Source organism: Cnephaeus nilssonii (assembly GCF_951640355.1).
Source record: "Cnephaeus nilssonii genome assembly, chromosome: 17".
Lineage (NCBI taxonomy): Eukaryota > Metazoa > Chordata > Mammalia > Chiroptera > Vespertilionidae > Cnephaeus > Cnephaeus nilssonii.
The window spans coordinates 32,085,642-32,110,240 of record NC_137088.1 but is presented as its reverse complement, the minus strand read 5'-3'; the positions used below and the strand labels follow the sequence as shown (position 1 = coordinate 32,110,240).

The 24,599-nt window shown below is 47.8% G+C and overlaps 1 protein-coding gene across 2 annotated transcripts in view; it reads right to left on the bottom strand.

Annotated features, from left to right (window-relative positions):
- Positions 1–24,599, bottom strand: part of CLSTN2 (calsyntenin 2) — a gene marked incomplete at both ends in the record, with an annotated part of 541,803 nt that overhangs the window by 24,421 nt on the left and 492,783 nt on the right. For both annotated transcript variants that reach the window (XM_079795724.1, XM_079795725.1), the window contains one exon: positions 7,318–7,480. In XM_079795724.1, the coding sequence (XP_079651850.1) occupies positions 7,318–7,480 (163 nt within the window). The remainder of the gene's footprint in view (positions 1–7,317; positions 7,481–24,599) is intronic.

The following is a 24,599-nucleotide window of genomic DNA, read 5'->3' as shown; positions in this document are numbered from 1 at the left end:
TGGCAGCTGTAGGTCACAGGCGACTTGCGGAGACCGATGGTCTCCCATCCTGGCTGGCCAAGACACCTTCTCAGCAGGCCTTCCCAACCCTTCAGTGTTTACGTATCCATCTCTCTAACCTTTCCAGCAAACATTTATATAGCATGTTCTAAGTGCATAAAACATACAGCTCAGGAATGACCTCAAAAGTCAGCTCCCTGGGGACCTGCAGGAATGAACGGAAGGGCCCTCGTATGTCACCAGTGAATCTCCTTCATTCTCCAGGTGAAGAACCGAGGAGCACGGTGGCAAGACACCATTTTCAAAGACCCATGGCAGGTAAAACTGCAGCAGCAGCGAGGATTGGGAATCCTCCTCTTCAGATGCCAAACTCCCCTTCCTACACTAAACCATGGGGCCCGACAGGCCTGGGCCTACCTTCAGCCCTCAGCTTGACTTCTTACGATCTGATCGGTGGGAAAAATGCCCAGAAAGTTGGGGCAAACGATTCGACCCCAGGTTCTGGAACCCTCTGCCTTCCTTCCTTGGCTGTGAAACACCATCTGGCTTCACGTGACCCTAGAAGCAGAGGTGGGGTGGCAGCATAAGGGAGGGTGGGGGCTGTGGGGGCACAGACCTGGATGCCAATGCAGACTCTTTGGGGCCCTTACCAAGGGTCTAAGTCTCAGTTTTCCCATCAGCAAAATGGGAATTGTAATCATACCCACGCCGCCTGGGGGTTAAAGGAAAAGGTGCAAAGAGGTCAGCACAGAGCAGGAGCTCACAAGGGGCAGCTGGTTCAAGAGGCATGAAGGACCGAGGAACTCCTAGGCGGGGGGACACCAGGCGAGTCTCTCCATCTCTCTTTTCAGCGGCCATTCTCTCTTTTCCTCCCCACGGGTGTGTCATTCCGAGAAGCGAAAACGATACTGCTTTTACTCGAAGGCCCTCGCCAAATATTCTAATGACTATAATCTTCAAAATAAGATACAGTTAGAATTATAACCCAATTATACTGTGTTTCCAGGCATGAATCACTGAATTTTAAAGCTGATTTAATGCGTGTTCCCTTTAAACCAATGCACGCTCGTGTCAAATTAACTCCAGGGCCTAGAGCGATCTTGCCTTGATTTTTAAATACAGACAATGCCAAGAGACACCCTGTTAATCATTCCTGTGTGCTGGACCATGAGCCATACACTCGTGTCAAAACAGCCTGGAAAATGGGCTGTGACGAAACAAACATTATTTAGGAACCTCCTCTAGGTCCTGGAGCAGGGGGAAAGGTGAATGAAGAGAGGAGAATCCGGAACAGCAGACGGTCCTTGCCTTCTGCAAACTCATGGCCTCATAGGGGATGGAGACCTGAATTACTAACTCCGGTGGGATGTTTTCCACAGAGTGATCCTGGGCCACCACTCCACAAAGGGCAGCTCCGCAGAGAGATAAGATGAAGGGATTTAGCTTAAGCAATGTCAAACGGACTGCTTATTGGTGGGCTTTGGAGAGCTTTTAATAAGCTCTCATGCCTGGCAACTCTCAAGCTCGACCCCGGCCTCCTTGTGGGAGGAGCCCCGCGGCAGGGAAGCCGCGTAAAGCCGCCGGTGGGAAATGCCGCCCGAAAGCAAGGCAGACTGCGCTAGCACGTGCCTCCTTCTCGCAGAGCTCAGACCCTGGGGATGTAGAATAATTTCAACACAGACTTTATTAAGATAATTTGCTCTACATTAGACCAAGCTGATTAAATAAAGGCATGTACTTCACGTGTCTGCACTCATTTTAGTGTCTGGCGGAAAGGGACCTGGGAGTGCACACCAGACCTCAGGGCCACCTGCGGTTCCCATCCTCCCCCGGCTCAGGACTACACGGTTACCATTGCTGCAAGCCTCAGGGCTATTTCTGCCTTTCATCCCTTGTTGACCACTCCGGTTGTTTGCCTGGGCTCCTCCCAAATGCCACAACGGGGGTTCCGTGTGTGTCCCTAACAGGTTCCAATTCATAGAACCATCCCCTCCTGCTGCTTTACTCATTAAGTAGGGTGGGACTCAGTAAGAACAGGAGCTAGGGTAGAGAGCCTTCCTTATCTGAAGCCAGGGGGATATCATGGTCAAGAGTGGGCAAAGCTAGACACCCTAGGGATTCCAAGGCTCGGAATGCTGGAGGAGAGTCCCTAATGGAGGGGGTTGAGGTGGTTAGTAGGGACATCTGTGATGAGATCTACCAAGAATAGAGGAGGACCAGGCACAGACTCTAGGGATGCAGGGAGCTGGGCGGTGGCTTCTTGAGGGGGTGCCATGTTCCATCGTTTTGTTAACAGTACTCTGGCCCAGATGCTGTTACAATAGGTAAAACAGCTGCTCTGGCTGCAGTGTGGGGAGAGGTGCCCTGAAGTGTTGTCTGCGGGGGCATCTCCCCCAAATCCCAGGGGCTCCCTAAGGCCACTGCAGCCTTCCTGGGTCACTCCCATGGCAGCTGGGTTAGAGGACCTGGGGGATTGGGCCCAGTTAATGGGTCCGGGGGTGAAGCAGATGTGAGTGTACAATTTTTATTATTCACGCGTAGAACCTGAATTTTTGTTGTTAGAAATGGATGAGTAGGAGATAGAAGGAAAGGGGCAAATTAATTAGTCTTTTAAATGATCTTCTCCCATGGCCTGACCCAGAAAGAGACAAGGAACCTGGTATTTGCTTAAAGGCAGCAGTTTCTGAGTCTGCACAGACCGAGTGTGGCCACGAGGGAGGGTCTGATTCTGTCCTGAGAACCCATGAAACCAAGCAGAGGGGATGGGGAGGTGGTGTGCGTTGGCCACACCGAGAAAGAAGGACTCCTTTGTGACATGTGGCTCGCCCTGACCACAGTTTTTCTACAATTAAGGTATGCTATGGGCTCTAGGCGGTGCTGGCGACATGTCTTAAGTGTAAATGAACTTCCAAATCTTTTAATTACTAGAAAAATACCAATGAAAATGAAGGGCCACGGATGACTTTGGCCTTAAATTCACCAAAAGAACACAGTAGGCTAATTGGGGCTGCAGAGCACTGCCCAGCAACAGCGCGAGAGCCAGTTCCCCGGAGCCCCCAACGAGCAGCTGCTACACAATGATTCCCAGCCCCATTGTGAAGCCCCAATTGGACATTTCACAAACGGGAGCCGGTTCCCTTGCCAACCTCAAACGCACCTGAAAAACTCCCCTCAATTGCAGCCCCAATTGGAGGGCCACACCGAGGGCGTATGGTACGTAGCTACGTGGGCTCTGGCAGGTTTAGAAACATGCTGAGGTGAGGGCTACAGGGTAGGCCATTAACTTCACCGCACCATGTCCTATTGAAAGAGCTTTTGCTGTGTCCTTCCAAGACCAAATGTGGCTCCAAGAAGGATATGAGCATTCGTGCGAATCCCCGCTCCCTTAACAAGGCAGCGTGACATCCTATGGTCTGGTCTCAACTCTTTTTCCCAGCCTCTTCTCCACGCCTTCTGGTGCACGTACATTCTAGTGATAAGGCACCCTGAGCGTGACTGCATCAGGTTTCCCTGCCATGTCACAGGCTGTTGCCTTCCTTAGCTCTCCAGCGAACTCCTATTCATCCTACAAAGCCCAATTTTAAAGAGTCAAAGGACTTTCTCCGACGCTGAAAATGTATTAACGGATTGTCATTCCTCTCAGGGAAGATACGCAAATCTTCCCCAAGGCCCAAAATTTGCATGAGTAGATTCTTGCCTACACCACAAGCCCTATCTTCCAATACTTGTTTCCTGACTATTCTTGAGCCTCAGTGACCTTCTTTCTGACCTACAGATGGAGCTGGGAGGGCAGGTCTGTGTGTAGGGGTTAGTCCTGGGGAAGTAGATAAAAGTCAGTGCACGCAAGGAGCCCTGGGGAGGCTGGAATCACAGAAGTCACAGAGTATCAACGTGTCTGCCATGCTGAGTTTAAGTGCAAGGAGCAGAGAGCGGGTGGAGGAGGGGACCACAGATGCTTTCAAATTTTCACTTTCATCTGACTCAGACATGCCAAGCGCACTGCATGTGCCCCAAACCTAACTTACAACAACTGTGAATTAGGTATCATCCAAGTTTTAGGCATAAGACAATAAAAGCTCAGGGAAGTTAGGATTTCTGCTGAGTCCACACAGCTGACAAGTGGCAGGGCTGGGATTTGGATTTGACTCAAACTCAAAATTTTCTGTTTCCAAAGCCTAAACTCTCTTTTGTTCGTGGAGGGCCACGGAAGGGAGCATATGGCAGGGGCTTCGCAAAGGGCATGCAGGGCTCCTTGGCTTTTTGGCTCCAGGGCTGTCAGATGTGTCAGAAGGTAAAGGGTTTAGAGTGTTGGTGTCAATGTACATACACCAGCTCCTGCATTTTCCTAACCACGTAATTACATCAACCTAATGATCAAGTAGCAACAGGGGCGGTGAGCCACAGTGAAAGGAGGACATGCTTTGAAGACATGGGGTCAGGCTGACTTCATGGGGTGACTTGGGGTGACCTGTCAGAGCCTCAGTTTCTTTATCTACAGCCGTGACTAACAACACTTTCTGACGTGACTATAGACATCCCATGTATGTAAAGAGTCTCCTTGCAGCACTGGCTCTTCAAGTATCCGCCAAGAAATGACATTAAGGACTTCCACTCACATTTAATCGGCCAAAGCAAGTCACATGACCACACCTAACTCCAACAAAGAGTGGTCCTAACATCTATCTGGGAAGAGGACAGAAATACTCAGTGAATACCCTAGTACTCATTCTTTCCCTCACATTCTTATAAAATAAACATATTCTTTGTTTTAATGTTTGAAAACATTTTTTTGCAGAACAGCTTTCAAATAAATTGTAATCAAATATAAGAGCTATTTCTGAAGTGACAATTCTATCATTAGATGTGGCCTAGGACACTAGAGAAGGAAACACTTCACTGAGAATGGATTCCAGGGCCACAGACAACCCTCCCTACCCTAGCAGGGTAGAGGCCTGTAGAGCATTAGCCCAGAGGGATTTCAGAATTGCTATGGACCAAAGACTGCTGTATTTTCCAAATTCTTCCTCTTTCTTAGTGGAATTGTTTTTCAATTATTCTGTCTCATTTCACTGTTGCATAGTGTGTGTGTGTGTGTGTGTGTGTGTGTGTGTGTGTGTAGAGGGTAATGGTTATGGTTGTGAAAAAGAATTCTTTCTATTAGTGCATATCTAGATCAAGTGAAGCCACATCTATGCTGGGTATGGAACCTCCCATGTATCTCATCCTGATGAAGAGATCACCAGGAATCACTCAGAGAGCCTGGACACTGAGTTAGGAGCCAGTAACAGGTGGGACTTTGGGTTGTCTCATTTGGGGAAGGGTGGTAGGTATTTTTTTAATGTGAGAAGGACAATCAAACACATATCTGTTGACTAGGTGGACAGTCTGTGGTGCTCATTAATGCTGTTCATAAAATATTTTCGGTTTTTTCTTCCAGCCACATTATAGATTTCACTTCCCTGTCCTTAGGTATGACCATATGACTTGCTTTGGCCAATAACATGTGAGTAAAAGTGATTGGAGTCACTTGTAGGTGAAAACTTTAAGAGCTTGCACACCATTCATTGTGCTTTCTTTTTCTTCTTCCTCACTATCCAGCAGTGTGCCTGCCGATCTGCTTGGGATGCAGATGAAGTAAAAGCAGAGAAGAGCCTCCATTGATTTGCAATGAATGTGAAGCAAGAATTATTTGAAATAACTGAAAATTGGGGCTTGCTTGTCACTGCAGTACAACTTAGCCTACTTTTGAGTCCAAGAGATCATATTAATTCTTTATGAAATCACTTTTTATTTTGGTGGGATTGTTTTCCTACCCAGCAAGCGTGACACTAGACAGCAGTGGTTATAACTGGCCTTGTAGAATTGGGGGCAGGTTTCCAGTGCGGGTTGGGTGACAGGAATCCAGATGTGGTCTCTGAGGACCTCTAAGGAAAGTCATGGTAAGGTTCATGGTCAGGACATGAGTAGGACCTTTATCTAGTATGGGAAATATCCAGGCTATGCTCCAAAATATCCCCAGGCTGGCTGTGGTGCTGGGTAGGACACTGAGCCACTCCAGGGGGCCATTGCTGTAGCACAGCTGTGCTCAGTGACTAATGATTCCTGTGCAACCTCGGAGTCAGTGCCTTGCTATACTAATTAGTTTCATGGACTCTTGCCAGATGACAGTGTCTCTTTCCTGATATCCTAGGGAATTCTGACACACTGAGGAAACTCCCATCAAGTTCTATTGAAATGTTTAAGGAACTTTTTACTCTATGTGACATATGTCAGACATTAAGTAGGTGACCTCAGCTCAAAAACACATTTTCTTCCCTTGCCTCGTTTGTGCTTTATTTCCTTCCTGGGTTTTGTATTCCTGCTCCCAGAGCTGCACTATATGCACTGATTCCATCGTTTCTCGCATGGATCTCTCCAGAACTCACTCTTTGTCCCAGAGGGGCCTAGTCTCCTCTAGGTCACTCTTTGGTTGGCTGGTCTTCTGAAGGCATATTCTTATATCATAGCCCACCTCTCCCTTCAGTCCTCCATGGTGAATGGTCAAAGTCACAAACCTTAGTAATTTTCACAGAACCCATCACCATGAGGTGGGTCATCTCAAAGGACTAATCTGCTTATTTGGGGAGTGTTTTCCTTCCCCTTTGCTCTCTCACTGGTACTTCAAAGCACCACAGCCCTTAAGGGAGAAAAACAGAGTCCAATGGATCCGAGTGAGAGAAAGAAGGGTTACATGCCTGTTCTTTGGAGAGCTGCTTTTCCTGATTCCAAACAGAAGACTGGCCTGGGTTTGTGTGTTGGAGGAAAGGAAGTGAGAAGGGAGCAGAGAGCTTTGAACTTGAGAGTGGCCTCCCATGGCCTCATGCCTGGGGGAAATTCATTGCCTATAGCCCTGCATGTCTGTGAGTTCCAAGAACAGAGGGCTGGGGGCTTGGGCAACTTGTGTGGCCAGTGTGGTACTTTAGGGAGCCAACTGGCCATTTTGATACAGGATTCTGTATCCAACCTTTTCCTATTCATAGCCCCAGTCTGAAACTGGCTAAGGTTCCAGAACAATAAAAGGCATTAGCAACTCAGAGGCAACCATGGAACTGCTCATGATAATCTAAAATTAAAATCTGGTTTCAAGCTAAGTATTTTATTATTACACAAGCTTAGTGTCTAGATGGATCCATATTTTTATAAGTCCTGTTTTATTAGTAAGTGATAGTACATTTTCTTGGCCAATTCCAACACCATTTGCTTTTCCCTTTTCTCTATCAGTGCCCTTCATGGGCTGCACACAGATGGGCCAGGGAGAAGGACTTGAGTTAGGATTACCTTGCCAACATGCGCCGACCGTAAGTTGCATGGCTATGTGAGATGGATGAATGGGCCAATCGTTGGTCACCAGGTATGGTTCATATGTTGCTCCATCCATGTATAAGGTCACCACTGGAAACTCCACATTGATGACGTAGTAATGCCACTCTTTGTCACAAATCTAATGAAAAGAAAGAGAAGCAACACTTAAAGTTGAATATGCAATGAAATAGCAAACAGGCTTTTATTCGAATTATCCAAAGTAGAGAAGGCATTTTTGGGTCAGCAATTTTTATTGCAAAGAACTCAATGAACATAGTGATTGATATACACTGAAGTTAATCAAGCTCACATCAAACAGGATGGGGCAAACCATGGGGTAGAGGAGTGCCTGAGAATCCAATCATCAGGCAAACATCTGAGTGTGGGCAGGTCACATAATTACCAGCTATACAGGCTGGCAAGCTCTCGGGGGACAGGTGGGGGTGTCAGCTTAAATTTGCTTTGTATAAAATTTTTCTTACTAGAGAAAAATTAAATTGAAATTATTTTTCTAAGTTTGGGATACACGGAGCTATAAAAAGAAACATGCTAGATCAGTGGTCGACAAACTCATTAGTCAACAGAGCCAAACATCAACAGTACAACGATTGAAATTTCTTTTGAGAGCCAAATTTTTTAAACTTAAACTTCTTCTAACGCCACTTCTTCAAAATAGACTCGCCCAGGCCGTGGTATTTTGTGGAAGAGCCACACTCAAGGGGCCAAAGAGCCGCCTGTGGCTCGCGAGCCGCAGTTTGCCGACCACGGTGCTAGATCAAAAGTAGAAATGAAGATGGAGAAGGGGATGAGAAAGGTAAAGAAAAAAGAGAGAGAAGAAAATGGAAGAGGAAAGAATTAGGAGTTAAAAAGGAGTAAGAGAAAAGGTAATGAACTTGGGAAGAGGAAGAGGGACGAGACGCAGAAGAAAGGAACTCTCCAGTTCCTTTGTCTCCATATGAAGGCTTGCCTGGGGTACTGCTGTGACCTCATGCTCTGTTCGACTCAAGCACAATAAATTCTGAGAGAGACAGTTTTCCTTTAGAGGACTCAGCCTTGTCCCATCTTGGAGTACCTGGGGAGGCTTAGCAGGACCACAAATCGGTCCTCCCGGCCTGGACTTGGTCCCCCTGACCTCTAAGACTTGTGGTCTTAGGGCTGGGAACCAACACTGAGCCCTAATCGATGGGTAGGAACATTGGGGGCTAGGAGGGAGTCACAGTTCCTGACCTCAGGGAACTGAACTCCCACAGCATGCTCCAAAACGTTAAATCAAGACTGGGGTATTTTGGGGAAGGAAGATAGGAAGCATAAAAGGAAGAAAGGCCGAAGAACAATGCTCCCCTCCCTCCAGTGCCCTGGGTGCCTGGGAGGTCACGTTAGCCTTTCTCTTCTCCACACTCCCTGTCCCTGTCATCCCTCGGCGTCCCACGGAGTCCAGCTCCGAAATGTCTCTCATCTGTATCCTCTTGTCTCCATGGCCCCTGCCGTCTGTAGCAGCGGAGACAGATGAGTTCTGCATGAAGGTGACCCCAAGGTGAGGGCATCAAAGCCCCCGCACACCCCACAATGGATTAAATGCGCTGTTTCTCATGAATAGATAACACCAACAGGGACGCTAAATGATCTTTTCCCTTTCATTTCGCAGGAAGAATTTTTCCTTAATGTTCTTTTTATATTGTCCTATCTCATGTCTCAGAAAATTGCTCCTTTTGAAGCCCATTAGGCTGATAAAGCCTGATGAATATTTTAGGGGTCCATGGAAGATAAGCAGAAGGGGCCCAGGCAGATTCTCCAAAGTCCTGTTCCGCTCCACTGGCTGTACAGCCCAGCGCCTGTTACCGCTCACGAGAGGCCCTGACGCAATTACACTCGCCTCCTGCTCCAGGCCTGAGCCCAGACGCTGGGCTGGGTGCAGAGCCCACAGGCTGGGCCTGCGTGACTGGGTGGGACTGCTCCAGCGTGCCGATGTGGCACAAAGGAAGCCCTGGAGACAGAGTCTGGGGGTGATGGGAGAGTGAGGAACTAGGAAGAGGAAGCATCCATCCGAGGAGGCCCAGTGCACCCTGGACTTGAGGTTTGCAATCAGCCAGGCAGCAGATTCCAGAACCTGGAATATGGTTGACCCCCGGGGATGTCCTCCGAGGCATCAGGAAACCTCTGGTCAGGCTCAGAGTGCAGAGGGGCCCTGACCATACCCCGGGCCCCTTGGGATGTAGGTAGCCCTGGGGGTCGCCCCCATCCTGGCCGCCGCCACCACCCTCCCGGGGACCACCCTCTGGAGCATGACTGCCCTGTGGGACCCATGTGCCGGCTGCCCCTACAGCACTCCAAGTCTGCCCAGCTGGTAGGAGGACGGGCCTCTGACTCTCTTTCTTTCATAACCCTTATGCCGTCTTTGTAGGATAGCACAAAAAGATCCCGGGAGAAGTGAGATAATTCCACAGCTCAGCAGCAGCAGCGGCCCCTCTCAATAGTACAGTCTTCCAGGCACCCGCCCCAGCTTTTCCGGAGTGTGAATCGCAGTCCCGGGCTGCCTGCGTAAAACAGTGACCTTGTACACCCAGCCTCAGTTTTCTTGAATTTCCCATTTTATTAGCATATCCACGCCTCCCAGCAGCCTCACCCTATATGCCTGTAATCACTTTCCCACCTTGCTGGAGTGGGCCTTTCTGTTTATGGCATTCCTGAAAACACCCCGCGAAACCGTAGCTGGGAAGGCTTGTTCGGATCACCTGCACAGACCATTTGGAAGTTGGCTGCTTTTACTTAACATCAGCATTAAAATGCCTTCCCCAACTTCATTTTACATGGCTGTATAATATGGATATACTATAATCTACTTAAATATTCCCAATTATCCGGTATTCACATGCACCTGCAATTATAAATGACACTGTAATGAATTTCTTTGTGTATAAATATTTGTCTGCATTTCTGATTAAATCCACAGGAACGATTCCTGGAAGTGGAATTACTGGGTCAAAGGTTGGAGGTATTTTGTAGGCTCCTGATACATACTGTCAATTTTTTCTTTTTTCCTGCAAAGGGTTGTGCCTTAGACTCCTCTGCCCTCAGAGTGGTGCATGGCACCCTTACCACATTAGGCATTAAAAAATATAAGATCCTGGCGTTTGGATTTTCTGTGGGTCACAAAAGATGGCAAGAATGACAGTATCCAAGGCCAGAAGGGAAGGGCGTCTGGGAGTGGGGAGCAGCCTGAGCCGAGACTCGGAGGTGGGAATGATTAGAAACTTCCCCGTCAGCTTCTAATTGGGCATCCAAACAGGCCTTTAGCTCAGCCTAGGTTTATGCCTGCGGGCTTCTCGCGCCAAGTAATCTATGAAGGCAGCTAAAGGAAATGCCTAATTAGGGTTTCATAAACGTGGATCTACGATCAAGAAAAAAACCCGTATTAACCCTCGGCTAGAACTGCAGGGATGAACCGCAGCTGAAAAATGATCGAGCCGGGGGGGGGGGGGGGGGGAGGCAGAAGTAAATGTGTCAAAGCATAGCTCAACCGAGAAAGATGGGGAGCAGGCAAAGTGACCTTTCCTGGGGGAGAGAAGAACTTTAATTCTCAATTAATTGTGACTCGCTGGAGAATGCAGCTGCACCAAGCATGTCCACCGTCCTCCCCTGGTGCCCAGAGCCTCCGCTGGACCAGAGACCCCCGCTCTCTGAACCCGCAGGTGTGCTCCTGAGGCGGGTGGCTGCTTAGCTGGGAGTGAATCGGAGACCAGAGACCCAGGGACAGACGTGGAGGAGCTGGAGCGGGCAATGTCAGAGGAGGTCTGAGCTGGGAGTAGGGAGTAGGCTGGCACTCCAGGGTGAGTCGGGGGCCAGGGAAGCCTCCGCGAGAGGGGAGAGCAGGCTGGGCGGCTGAGGGGTTGGCCCAAACGTCCTTTAAACGCCACATCCGAGTTCTGAGTTGGTCGCCGCCGTTCAAGGCGAGGTGCATTTATGTACCAACCCCTGTGTGCTGGGGAGTGCACTAGGGGCTGCACAGGAGGCAGCGCTTGTCAGACGCGTGCTTGGCCTTCCAGGGCTTCCGTCTGATGGCATCAAGTACACAAAAGACTCCAAGGGAATGGGAACGGCGATGAGAGGGACAGACAAGGTGTAAAGCACCGGGAGGTCCCCGGGAGGGGATAGAGGGCTTCTGCTGGGAGAAGGGGGTGTGGAGGGTGGATATGGAAGGACTGTTAAGATGCCACTCGGAACAGACAGCAAGCACAACATTCCAGGTGCAGAGAGCAGACACCTTTTACTCCTTGAATCACCCATCTCGCTTTTCTGCTGCCAAAGAAAGTACTAGGTTGGGGCATGTGGAGGCTCACTCGTTCATTCGCTCCTGCAGGTATTTACTGAGTGTGCCTCCTGCTCTGTGAATGAAAGAAAACACTTGCCTCTATGGAGCTCACAGAATTGACAAAACCCTTGTTGTGATTTGTGCCTGCATAGATTTTTCAAGGTCCCAGGTTAACCCTGTGGAGGAGGTGGCGTCTGATGGCACTGGCAGGAGGAAAGGGGCATAGACACAGCTGGGAGGGGCCAGGCTGGCTTGGAAAGGTGAGGAGGGGGAGATGAGGCTGCAAGGGTATATCTGGGACTGAGCCCCGAGGACGTGGACTACTTGTATTCCGTAGGCAACAGGAGGTCTGGGCATTTCCGGGCCAGAGGAGGGGGATGGTCATCATAACAACAAGGAATCTTAGAACACACTTTTCCATTTTGAAGCAGCTTTTCCGATTCCTGATACTATTTAATCCTTGCTGCAATCTTATAAAGTAGGAGGGCCAGCTGTGTTTTAGGCACCTTTAGAAACAAAGGGAAGAAATGACATGGTTTCTAATCTCAAGGAATTGTAAGGAGTAGGCGTAATACACACCCCACTGTGCCTTTCCATTTCACACAACCAGTGGCTCAGCTTCATACACTCACCACACACACACACACACACACACACACACACACACACACACACACACACATCTCACAGCAGAAGCTGATCTCTTACGTGATGAACCTGTATGTCGTTGTCCCTGAATGGCCCCACTTGATGCTCTACAGCAGTGGTTCTCAACCTTTCTAATGCCGCGGCCCTGTAATACAGTTCCTCATGTTGTGGTGACCCCCAACCATAAAATTATTTTCGTTGCTACTTCATAACTGTAATTTTGCTACTGTTAATGAATCGTAATGTAAATATCTGTGTTTTCCGATGGTCTTAGGTGACCCTGCTAGCGGTTCTCAACCTGGGGGTCAGATATTTACATTACGATTCATTAACAGTAGCAAAATTACAGTTATGAAGTAGCAACGAAAATAATTTTATGGTTGGGGGTCACCACAACATGAGGAACTGTATTAAAGGGTCGCGGCATTAGAAAGGTTGAGAACCACTGCTCTACAGGCTTTTCAAACTTACTGTGTCCACCACTGAGATGAACACCCTCTGTGCTCCAGCCTCAGCTGCTCCTCCTCCTGGATCCCCCTCAGCGAATGTTTCCTCATCTGGCCTGTCGTCCAAGCCAGAACACTGGGCATTGCTTGGGGCTCCCCGACTCTCTCTCTTCCTCCAGTTAATTTACTGCCAAGTTCTGATGATGCTTCTCTTGTCCATTCTCACCCCTCCACCCTCACTCCTACTCAGAACTTACAATACGTACCCGACAGAGGTAAGGTTGAGAAAGTGTGTCTGGGACAGGCTACTGCCAGGGGGAAAGCATTGGGTCAGGGAGAGGGGCCCACTGTAGCAGGGGGATGGGGAGAAAGCTGTGGTGTGAGTGCGGGTGGAACAGAGCGAGCAGCTTGCTCGTGACCAGCTGCCATGGGCGGGAGGGTGGCAGAATGAGATGGGCAGGGCAGCAAAGGAGGGGCCACAGGGGGACCGTGCAGGCCAGGCCTGTGGGTAATGGGCTGGTGTCACACCTACTTTAGCGATTTCTGGGGAATCGTGTTCTGGACTTTGGGAAACTAATTGGGCCTTCCTAATTCTTGGTCCCTTCACCTGTAAAGTGAGGATACCAATCGTATATATGTCATAGGCTGATTGTGTCAGTCAAGCTAAAATAAACCATACCCAATACTTAGCACATATTTTCAGCCTAAGCAGATAGGGAAACTTTTCCAAATACATTGAGATGCTGGATAAAATGTAACAACAATAAAACAAAACAAAAATAAGAGAGCTGGGAAGAGAAATCCTTAGATATAAAAGCAAACAAAAGAAAAAAGCCAAAGTTGCATCTGAGAGTTGAAACAGTGGCCGCTTGAGGGGCTGTGGCCCACACTATTCAGTCCTGGTTTCCAGCCATGGGAATGAGGAATGGAGACTCGGGTCCTCTGTGCAAGAAAAGCCGGTGGGCAGGGGGCGGGGGGGGGGGGGGGCAGGCACGTGTGCACAAAGCCTACAGCTGAAAGAGACTGTCTCAAGCCCAGTCCTGGGACGACCACCGCCACCCACCTAGGAACGCAGGAAGTAAGCCGGCCAACCAGCCTGGAAGGTGTGTCCATGCACTGGGTCCAAAGGTACCAGCCCACGTGGTGTGGAAACCCGAACGCAGAAATAACTTAAAAATGTGCCCATGAGGTCTGTAGGGACCCCAGCAAAAACATACTCAAAACCTCTCCCTAAAAAGAAAACCAAATAAATAGACAAATAAACAAACAAGCAAAAAACCTCTCCCTGGAGAGGTCCCCACAACCCAGGGTCTGAGCAGGACAATTCCTGTTGGAGATGAGCTCCGAGTGAAAACTTACAAAACGAAGAGGAAAGGACTCTACGTGCATGAGGATAAACAGACAACACAAGTGATCACATTCACACTCCAGGAACCACAGAGGCTGGAGCAATTTGAAAGGGTGTAGGAGAAGGCAGGTTTGAAAATGCACCAAATAAAAATTCCAGAAATAAAAGAGAGTTGTTGAACTAGATCTATAGGTTAAACATAAACTAGAAAGCCGAAAACAGAATCAGGCAATTGGAAGATAGAGGAGATGGTAGCAAAATGAGCAGCTTGATAAAGCAATTAAGAGCGTTGGATTCTTTGGCTGATGGAAGGACATCCCAGTGGACACCCTGTCAGATGTGTGAGGTGGGGGTGAGCTGGGGGGAGGGCTGGGCTCCGGAGGACTTTGTGTGCCCGCTAAGGAGTAGGTAACTATTTTATTGCCTTGCATTCAAGAAAGCCATTTTTTACTTCCACAGCCCCATCGTGTGTGAAATGTAGATGACAGTGGACACAGAGCTACGTAAGCCCCTGGCCCACAGGAGACACGTGAAGGGTGGGCCCAAACTGAACTTTGTTTCCGGAAATGCAGAGCTGCTGAACCAGGAGGGTTGAAACCAGGCGAATCTTGTTCTCACAGCAGACTAGCAAGGCCGTTTGGCCTCAGGCCACTATTCTGGAACGTTAGAAGGATGAGGTTTTGGTGAATGCCAAGATCAACTTCATGCCAAAGCAAAGATGCCAATCTTATTTGCAAATCTATTTAAGATCTTCCCAGGAGGTGGCCGGCACTTCCGAGCTGGCAGGGAGAAGCGCTGTGTGTTTTCAGCGGAAGGCGGTTATGACAGCTCAGAAAGCACCCGCCGGGCCTCCTGTCAGAGAGCGATGGCTGACCCCGCGCGGCGGAGCGGGATGCATGAAAGGTAGGCTGTGTCACAGAGACCAGCCCATTTGTAATTGGGTTGAGCAACATTTGGGCAAAGCCCCAGAACAATCCTGGAAAGCTGTCCTTGAAATCTGTGCCATTTGTACAAGAATCGCTAGCACCTGGGATTTAAACTCACCCATGGGGAGGGAAACACACCTGGATCATAGGCACTGAGGACATGCTGCTACCCTGGCACCGTGCTATGGCTTTTGCCTATGTGATCAGCTTACTGGACCAGCTGGGTTATTCGTTCCCACCAGTGCCTTTAAACAATGTCAACCAGCTCTTCCATCTCCACCCTGGGAAGACTGTTCAACTTCCAGCTCTTACTGATGGTCATGTATGCACTGAGTGGCCAGATTATTATGCGTTCAGAGATCATAATAATCTGACCACTCAGTGTATATTGAAAAATGCACTTCAATTAGCCTCTCATTCAAGAGCAAGCTTCTCTTGCTCAGCCCGGGGCTGATCGGCAACGTCTGCAAAGCCCCAGAAGGTAGGTTGATGGGGTTGACATGGGTGTCAGAGGTTAGGACAGGAAGTTGCTCTCAGTGAAGTGGGGTTGTGCTCAGTCTCCCTGGGGAGGGAGAGGACCAGGACCAGGACCAGCCAGGGGAGATGAGGCCCCCCACAGGCTCTCACTTGGGAAAGTGTTGTCTTCAGACCCTGTCACGCTTCTTTCCCAAATGGAGTTTTGTTAAACATTTCATGCACCATGCACCATGAACGAAAGTGTCCAGGGTCAAAATGTTTTGAAAAAGCTCACTTAACAGAGTTAAACAGATTCCTATTAGCTAGACTCCTTGGAGCAGCTGCTCTTGAAATATGGTTTTTGAGCTAGGAAGATTCTTCAACTGTAAAGCAGTTAGACTACCTATGTTGCAGGAAGATTTATTTATTCAATGGATATTTACTGGTAGCAATTATAGGTCAGGAATTATTGTAGGGGTTGAGTATATAAAGTGAGCAAAAACACATGCAGTTCCTTCCCTAAGGGGTCAGGAAAAACAAAACAAAACACCTCACATAACTAAATGCAATGTTATATCCAAAAGAAAGACTACGAAGGGTAGGAACGTATGAGCCTATCATTGGGAGATGTGACCTTCTTCTGGAGTCAGGAAGTGATGGCGAAGGAAAGGAGGCAGGGGAACGGGCCAGTGGGGGTAAGAACATTCGAGGCGGAGGAACTGTACAGGCAATGGCCTGTGGCTGGAGAGCTTGTGAGATGTTGGGCAGAGGATCTGGCAGAGTAGGTGCCTTAAGTGTACAATAGCATAATGTCCAAAAATGTACATACCTTATTAAAAATACCTTGTTGCTAAAAAATGCTAACCATCATCTTATCTTTCAGGAAGTTTTTTTTTTTTTTTTCTGGTGGTGGGTCTTACTTTAATGTTGATAGCTGCTGACTAATCAGGGTGGTAATTGAAGAATGGGGTGGCTGTGGAAATTTCTTAAAATGAGATGACAATGAGGTTTGCTGCATTGATTGACTCTTCCTTTCATGAACAATTTCTCTGTGCACATGATGTTGTTTGATGGCATTTTATCCACAGTAGAGCTTCTTTTGAAATTGGGGTCAGTCTTCTCAAATCCTGCCATTGCTCTGTCAACTAAGTTAATGTAATATTCCTAAGTCTTTGCTGTCATTTCAACAATCTTCAGAGCATTGTCCTCAGGAGTAGATCCCATCTCAAAAAACCACTTTCTTTGCTCATCCATAAGAAGCAATTCCCCTTCCAGTAAAGTTCTATTCTGAGATTGCAGCAATTCAGTCACATCTCCAGGCTCCACTTCTAATTCTAGTTCTCTTGCTATTTCCACCACATCTGCAGTTATTTCCTCCACTGAAGTCTTGAACTCCCCAAAGTCATCTATAAAGGTTGGAATCAACTTCTTCCAAAACCCTGTTAATGCTGATATTTTGACCTCTTTCATTGAATCATGAATGTTCTTGAATGGTGAATCCTTTCCAAAAGGTTTTCAATGTACTTTGATCCATCAGAGGAATCACCACCTATGGCAGCTATAGCCTTCGAAATGTAGTTCTTAAATAATATGACTTGAAAGTAAAAAATTATTCCTTGATCCATGGGCTACAGAATAGATCTTGTGTTACTGGGTAAGAAAATAACATTAATCTCACTGTACTAGTACATCTCCATCAGAGCTCTTGGGTGACCAGGTGCATTGTTGATGAGCAGTAATATTTTGAAAGGGATCTTGTTTTCTGAGCAGTATGTCTCAACAGTGGGCTTAACATATTCAGTGAACCATATTGTAAACAGATGCGCTGTCATCCAGGCTTGTTGTTCCATTTATAGAGCATAGCAGTGTACATTTGACATGATTCTTAAGGGTCTTAGGATTTTCAGAGTAATAAATGAGCACTGGCTTCAACTTTAAAGTCACCAGTTGCATTAGTCCCTGTCAAGAGAGTCAACCTGTCCTTTGAAGCCAGACATTTACTTCTCCTCTCTAACTATGAAAGCCCTAGGTGGCATCTTCTCCCAATATAACAGTGTTTCATCTACATTGAAAATCTGTTGTTTAGTGTCACTATGTTCCTTAATTAACTTAGTTAGATCTTCTGGATAATTTGCTGTAGCTTCCACATCAGCACTTGCTGTTTCACCTTGCACTTATGTTATAGAGACGGCTTTTTTCCTTAAATGTCACAAACCAACTTCTGCTAGCTTCAGACGTTTCTTCTGCAGCTTCCTCACCTCTCTCAACCTTCATAGAATTAAAGAGAGTCTGGCTGAAGGGAATGTTGTGGCTGGTTTGATCTTCTTTTCAAACGTTCTTTTCAAACGTTCTTATCATTAGTGTGTTCCTGGAGTAGTACTTCCAATTTCCTTCAATAACTTTTCCTTTGCATTCACAACTTGGCTAACTGGTACAAAAGGCCTAGCTTTTGGTCTGTCTTGGCTCTTGACATGCTTTCCTCACTAAGCGTTATCATTACTAGCTTTTAAATGAGAAACATGCAACTCTTGTTTTCACTTGAACACTTAGAGGCCATTGTAGGGTTATTAATCAGCCTAGTTTCAATGGTGTTGTGTTTCAGGAAATAGGGAGGCCCAAGGAGAGGGAGAGGGATGGGGCAAAGGCTGCTTAGTGGAGCAGTCAGAACACATACAGCATTTAACAATTAAGTTTGCCATCCTATCTAGGCATGGCCCCCAAAACAATTATAATAGTAACATCAAAGATCAATGATCACAGATCATCTTACAAACATAGTAATAATGAAAAAGTTGGAAATACTGTGAGAGTTACCAAAATGTGACACAGAGACATGAAGTAAGCAAATGCTATTGGAAGAATGGATAGACTTGCTTGATGCAGGGTTGCCAAAAATGTCCAATTGAAAAAAAAAGCAATATTTTCAAAGTGCAATAAAGAGAAGCACAAAAAAGTTAGGCAAACCTGTAAGCAATATTAAAACTCATTAAGATACTGTACTTTGTTTTTCTTACTGAGCCTTTGCAATCCATTGTGTATGTTACCCTTACAGCACATCTCAGTCCGGACTTGCCACATTTCAAGTGCTCGATAGACACACATGGCCAGTGGCTCTCCCATTGGTCAGGCCAGTCCTTGACTCTGGGATCCATGAGGGCAAAGACCACGTCTGTACCTTCAGGTGTGCAGTCGGTTCTTGATGGATGCTGATGGCTGTATAAACAGCAGCCATGCTCTGCAAAGACCCCCGAAGCCACTTTCTCTGTTACTTGGCACACAGCCTTTCAGCTACAATGGGGATCAAATTCTGGGTACCAAGAGCCAAATGACCATTCTGAAGAAAAGGGGACCCGATATAAACCTTTACCACCCACCTCTCTTTCTTCACACGTCCCTCTTCTGCTGCTGTTTGGGCCTCTGGGTCCTTGAAGCACTTCCCCAGCCTGCCGGGCCCAGAGAGCAGCGGGGACTTGCTCAAGGTGAGACAGCTGGTGGGTGGCAGGGCTTGAGCCCAGAACTCCTGTTTCCCATCCTCAGGCCCGGGCTTTTGAAAGTTATCTCTTGGCAAAGATAAGAATAAATCATAGGCCCTCGGAAGAGGACCTCAGTATATTAAGCAAATAGCTTACTGAGATGTAGTTAACTATTCAGTAATGTATTTGAAGAAAATTAATTTTTCATTCTGTCACTCAGAATATTAAGGCTGGCTCTCCATAAATACACAGTCTGACTTCTCCTTGCAAGTTAAAAAAAAAAAAAAGAATCTCAGTGGATATCTTTAGAGAAACATAATTATAATTTAGTTGACATATCTCCTATCTTGGTGCTGGTAAATAAACCTCCTCTGAATAATTCAAATAACAAATTCTGCCCCCTTTGGAAATTGAGCTGATTTTGAATGGAACTGGTTAAGTGTTTCCATCTCCAAAGACATAGTATGTGCCAGCCAGCAAGTGCATCCTGCGTTTCAAATCTCACAAGGACCCCCTCAGGGGTTGGCTCCTCAAACCAGCCACCACCTGGCTGGTTGGCCTGGCCTTCAGCCACACGTCCGCCTGGCGTGTGTCTGTCAGCTCCCCGGAGGAGCAGCTGTGCGCTTCCATCGTAGCTGATGGAGCTGCACATGCCTCCTCCACACGGCTTCCCGCACTGATCTTGCTCTGGTGGAATCTGGAGTGCTGACTGTAACTAAAGGCTGTCACGGGGCATCACATCACTGCTCCCGGAAAGATCCACTGTGGCTTCTTGTGGATCACCTGTTCCCCCTGCAGAGCGATTTCTGTGGGGAGGCCGGCGATTTGCATGTCACAGGGGCCTCCAGGGAAGGCCCCGTGAACAGGTTGCCTCGGCTTGGAATTCTACAGCAGAGAAATCGGGTATTCTCCTTGAATGACAAGTGAGTCCATTAAGTCTGGGAGAATTTGTAGAAGTCTTTAGGGAACAGTGGCAGTTTAAAACCCATTAGAACATCCAAGATCTTAAGACCAGGCTGTTGTGGATATTTGCCAAGTGGAGTTTTCAAACCTGGGTTTCAGTCTCATACAAAGCTTTGGGAACAATCTGAAATCTGGCAATAACCCTCCCCCCACTATGCCAGCACCAACCTTCCTTGCTTTGGAGAGAAGGTGCGGGTAGTCCGACCAGCTCTATGCCCAGATTAATCACTCAATGTGGACTGTCTGAGTGCTGATTAGGTACAAAACATGTGCTGGTTCCAAGTTCAGTCTGATTGCAGACGTCAAAAAATACAAATGGCCCTCCACATTCACCGAGATAAGTGGCACTCATTCATCCTGCCTTCATCCAAGCTACGCTATTCAGGGACCAGGTTTCACAAAGCCTTCGAGCAATGCCGAGAACGCCCAAGTCCATGCCTCCGTGTTGGTCTCTGTATTAGTCTGCTAGGACTGCTACAACAAACTACCACCCATAGGGTGGCTGAAAGCAACAGGAACTTATTGTTCTGCGAGTTCTGTAGGCGAGGAGTCCGAAATCAAGGTATTGGCAGGGTGGCCCCTCTGAATGGAAATCTGCTCCATGCGTCTTCCCTAGGCTCTGGTGGCCACAGGCATTCCTGGATTTATAGATGCATCGCTCCATCCTCCATCTCCACATGGCCTTTTCCCTATGTGTGTGTGTCTTCACGTGGCCTTCTCCCTATGTGTGTGTGTCTTCACGTGGCCTTCTCCCTATGTGTGTGTGTCTTCACGTGGCCTTCTCCCTATGTGTGTGTGTCTTCACATGGCCTCCTCCCTGTGTGTGTCTCCACGTGGCCTCCTCCCTGTGTGTGTGTGTCTCCATGTGGCCTTCTCCCTGTGTGTGTGTGTCTCCATGTGGCCTTCTCCCTGTGTGTGTGTGTCTCCATGTGGCCTTCTCCCTGTGTGTGTGTGTCTCCATGTGGCCTTCTCTCTGTGTGTGTGTGTGTCTCCATGTGGCCTTCTCCCTGTGTGTGTGTGTCTTCACATGGCCTTCTCCCTATGTGTGTGTGTCTTCACATGGCCTTCTCCCTATGTGTGTGTGTCTTCACGTGGCCTTCTCCCTATGTGTGTGTGTCTTCACATGGCCTCCTCCCTGTGTGTGTCTCCACGTGGCCTCCTCCCTGTGTGTGTCTTCACGTGGCCTTCTCCCTGTGTATGTGTCTTCACGTGGCCTTCTCCCTATGTGTGTGTGTCTTCATGTGGTCTTCTCCCTGTGTGTGTGTGTCTTCATGTGGTCTTCTCCCTGTGTGTGTCTTCACGTGGCCTTCTCCCTGTGTGTGTGTGTGTCTTCACATGGCCTTCTCCCTATGTGTGTGTGTCTTCACGTGGCCTTCTCCCTGTGTGTGTCTTCATGTGGCCTTCTCCCTATGTGTGTGTGTCTTCATGTGGTCTTCTCCCTGTGTGTGTCTTCACATGGCCTTCTCCCTGTGTGTATGTGTCTTCATGTGGTCTTCTCCCTGTGTGTGTCTTCACGTGTCCTTCTCCCTGTGTGTGTGTGTGTCTTCACGTGGCCTTCTCCCCATGTGTATGTGTCTTCACGTGGCCATCTTCTTACAAGGACACCAGTCATATGGATTAAGGGCCCGTCATACAGTTAAGTATGACCTCATCTTAACTAATTTCAGTTGAAACAACCCTATTTGTAAATAAGGTCACATTCTGAGGTATTGAAGGTTAAGACTTTAACATCTTTTTAGGAGGGACACAATTCAACCCCAAACAGCCTTCTTTTGTTCCCACCATGTTCCCAAAGTGCAGGGCTAGGGACACAGAAAGTGCTCAGAGGATGTGCACAGCATTCGGTCCTATCACTCACCATGACAGAAAAAGCAAAGTGGCTACATAGTGGTCACCATCTTTCTTTTTTTGTTTGTATAAGGAAAAAAAATTCTTTCTCATATGGTAAACCTCTACAATATTATATGTGTTTAGGAAGTTCTACTTTCAGAAGAAGAATCCCTTGTTAAATAACTTTAAAAGGCTCCCATTAAAGAGTCTGAGAACCATTTGTTCGTTCATTCATTCATTCATTCATTCATCCATCCATTCATTCATTCACTCAATAAATATGCATGGAAGCTGCCCATGCACCCAACACCCTGCTCCGTGAGGAAGAAGCTGAGATCCTGCTTGGGGAGCCGGGAGTCTGAGCCCTGAAACCTATGACTGTGTCACCTTGCATGGCAAAGGGACTCCTCAGAGTGATCAAGTGCAGGACTTTGAGATGGGACAGGATCCTGGATGATCCAGGTGGGCTCAGTATCATCAGAAGGGTGTGTAAGTGAAAGAAGGAGGCAGGGAGGCCGAGAAGGTGAGGTGATGATGAAAGCAGAGGTTGCAGAGATGTGGCTGCTGACTCTAAAGATAAAGGGGCCATGAACAAGGAATGTGGTGGCCTCCAGAAGATGGAAAGGACAAGGAAACCGATTCTCCCACAGAACCTTTAAGAGGAGCACAGCCCTTCTGACACCTGGATGTCAGCTCTCTGAGCCCATTTTAGACTTCTGACCTCCAAACTGTAAGATATGAAATTTGTGTTGTTTGAAGCTCTAAGTCTGTGGTAAATTGTAACTGTTCCCCCAAAGACACTGCTTTCCTCACTGTGTGTGTGTGTGTGTGTGGTAGGCTCCATTCTTATACCCCACTTCTGTTCTGCTCTCCCCTCCTCCTACTTCTCCCACCCTGTCAGCCCTCCAAGTCCAGCTCCCACCACTTCATTCCCCACACCGCTCCTGTTAACAGGCGGGAGAGGGCCTTGTCTCCCTTGGTTGTTGCTGGGGGTGGGGTTCTTGCGATATTCTGAAAAAAGGAATTTTCTGAGACTCACACGGGAGAACAAGTGAGTTGTATGTGCATGTAATTAAACCCCTAAATTTCCAAAGTCCTGGTTCCCTTAGTCCAGTCATAGAAAACGTGTAGCTGGGGCTTCAGTAGAGCTAAAATTAGAGCCAGTGCCCAGAGCTTCCTTTCCATGTTGGAGCTGGGTCCAATACAGCATCAGACTAGCTTAGCTTGTATTTCCCATTGCAGTCCATTGCATATGGGGGTCCACATGGCTGTGGGCCACATGGGCAAATGCAAGAGAACCAAGATAACACACCCTAAGCAACAAGAGCAACAGGAGAAAGTTCCTTTGTTTAGGGGATTATATGTTCCTGAATTCTGGTGCATGTGCAGTGGCCACGCCAATTCTGGCCAACCACCTTTGTTCCTGGTTTGATTGGCAGGCAAGTACCTTCCTTAGTCCCCCAATTTTACTGGGCTTGCATCTATCTTCCCTATGTGGTTCCCTGGGGAGTGCAAAATTTCAGCTTCCTGGTGAAGGTGCCCAAATGACATGCCTATACTGTCTGGTCTTCCCGCTTTACTCGTTTCCTATCTATAGTAATAAAAGCGTAATATGCTAATTAGACCGGACATCATTCCGGATGTGATTACGGATGTCCTTCCGGAATAAAGCTGGGGCACAGTGCCAGCAACCGGGAGAAGGAAGGCCTACTCTTGCACGTTCGTGCATTGGGCCTCTAGTTATTAATAACTAGCTAATCACAATGGTATCACTCCCACCCCCAATCCCCAAATCCTTTGCTGATGCCAAGCACAACACAGCTGGAGACCTACCGAATCTTCCCGAAGCCAAGGTTCCCCATGAACTAAATGCATTTAATTCGGGGCTCATTTTCCTGAAATGCCCACAGAGCCCCTCTGCATGGAAAGGGTGCATTGTGATGTGGAGAGCTTAGCTGCTGTCTTTTGTTCACACCTTATGCAAACACGGACCTCTCAGCCTGTCTGAGGTGTGTTCCATTGCTACAAGGCTTTCCACTCAGAGCATGGAATTCGCTGGCCTTGGACCCAGGCATGGTTAAGCCTGAAAGATGTGCTCTTCAAATTCTCTGCAATATCTCCCCACGAAAGGCCGTCTTAGGAGAAGGCTCCCGTTTCATCAACCGTAGTCAACAACGCCGTGAGTACTGCCCTTGGTTTGTGCCACTCAGTGGACAAAGACCTTTGCATGCATTGCCTTATTTAGTTCTCCCAACAGCTCTTGAATGTAGTACTATTATTTCCCCCATTTTACAGATAAACTGAGGCTCAGCGAGTTTAGGTAACTCGCCCAAGGTCACACAGTGAGTTTGTGTCTAGAGCCCTTCTGGAAAGCCTTGCTACTCAAAGGGTTAGCCCCAATCAGCAGCTTTAATATCTGCCAGCAGCACTAGCATCACCTGGGAACATTAGAAGCTGGAATCTCAGACCCCGCCCCTCCTTCCAGATCAGAATCTGCATTCTAACAGGATCTGTAGGCAATTTGTATGCACATTAATGTTTGAGCACCTCTTCCCTAAACCATTATGTGGTACTATCACGAAAGAAGAAAAAACCCAACAACCATCATTCATTGGATGTGAATTGGAATAGCTTGTCTGGTAGAGATTCCTGCAGGGCAAGTGGAAGTAGGCTGTGTGGGAGGCTGGAGGGCTTTAGGAGAGGGGATGAGGCCTCCAGAAGCATTCCATGTAGTCCCTAAGCATTCAGCTGCCAGGGGAGTCCCTCCTCCCTGCACCTCAGGCCAAGCAGGGGAGGGCTGCTCCTACAGCTTTGCTGGAGGACTGATGCTGGGTGTCTTCCCTTATGTGGTAGCCTTAG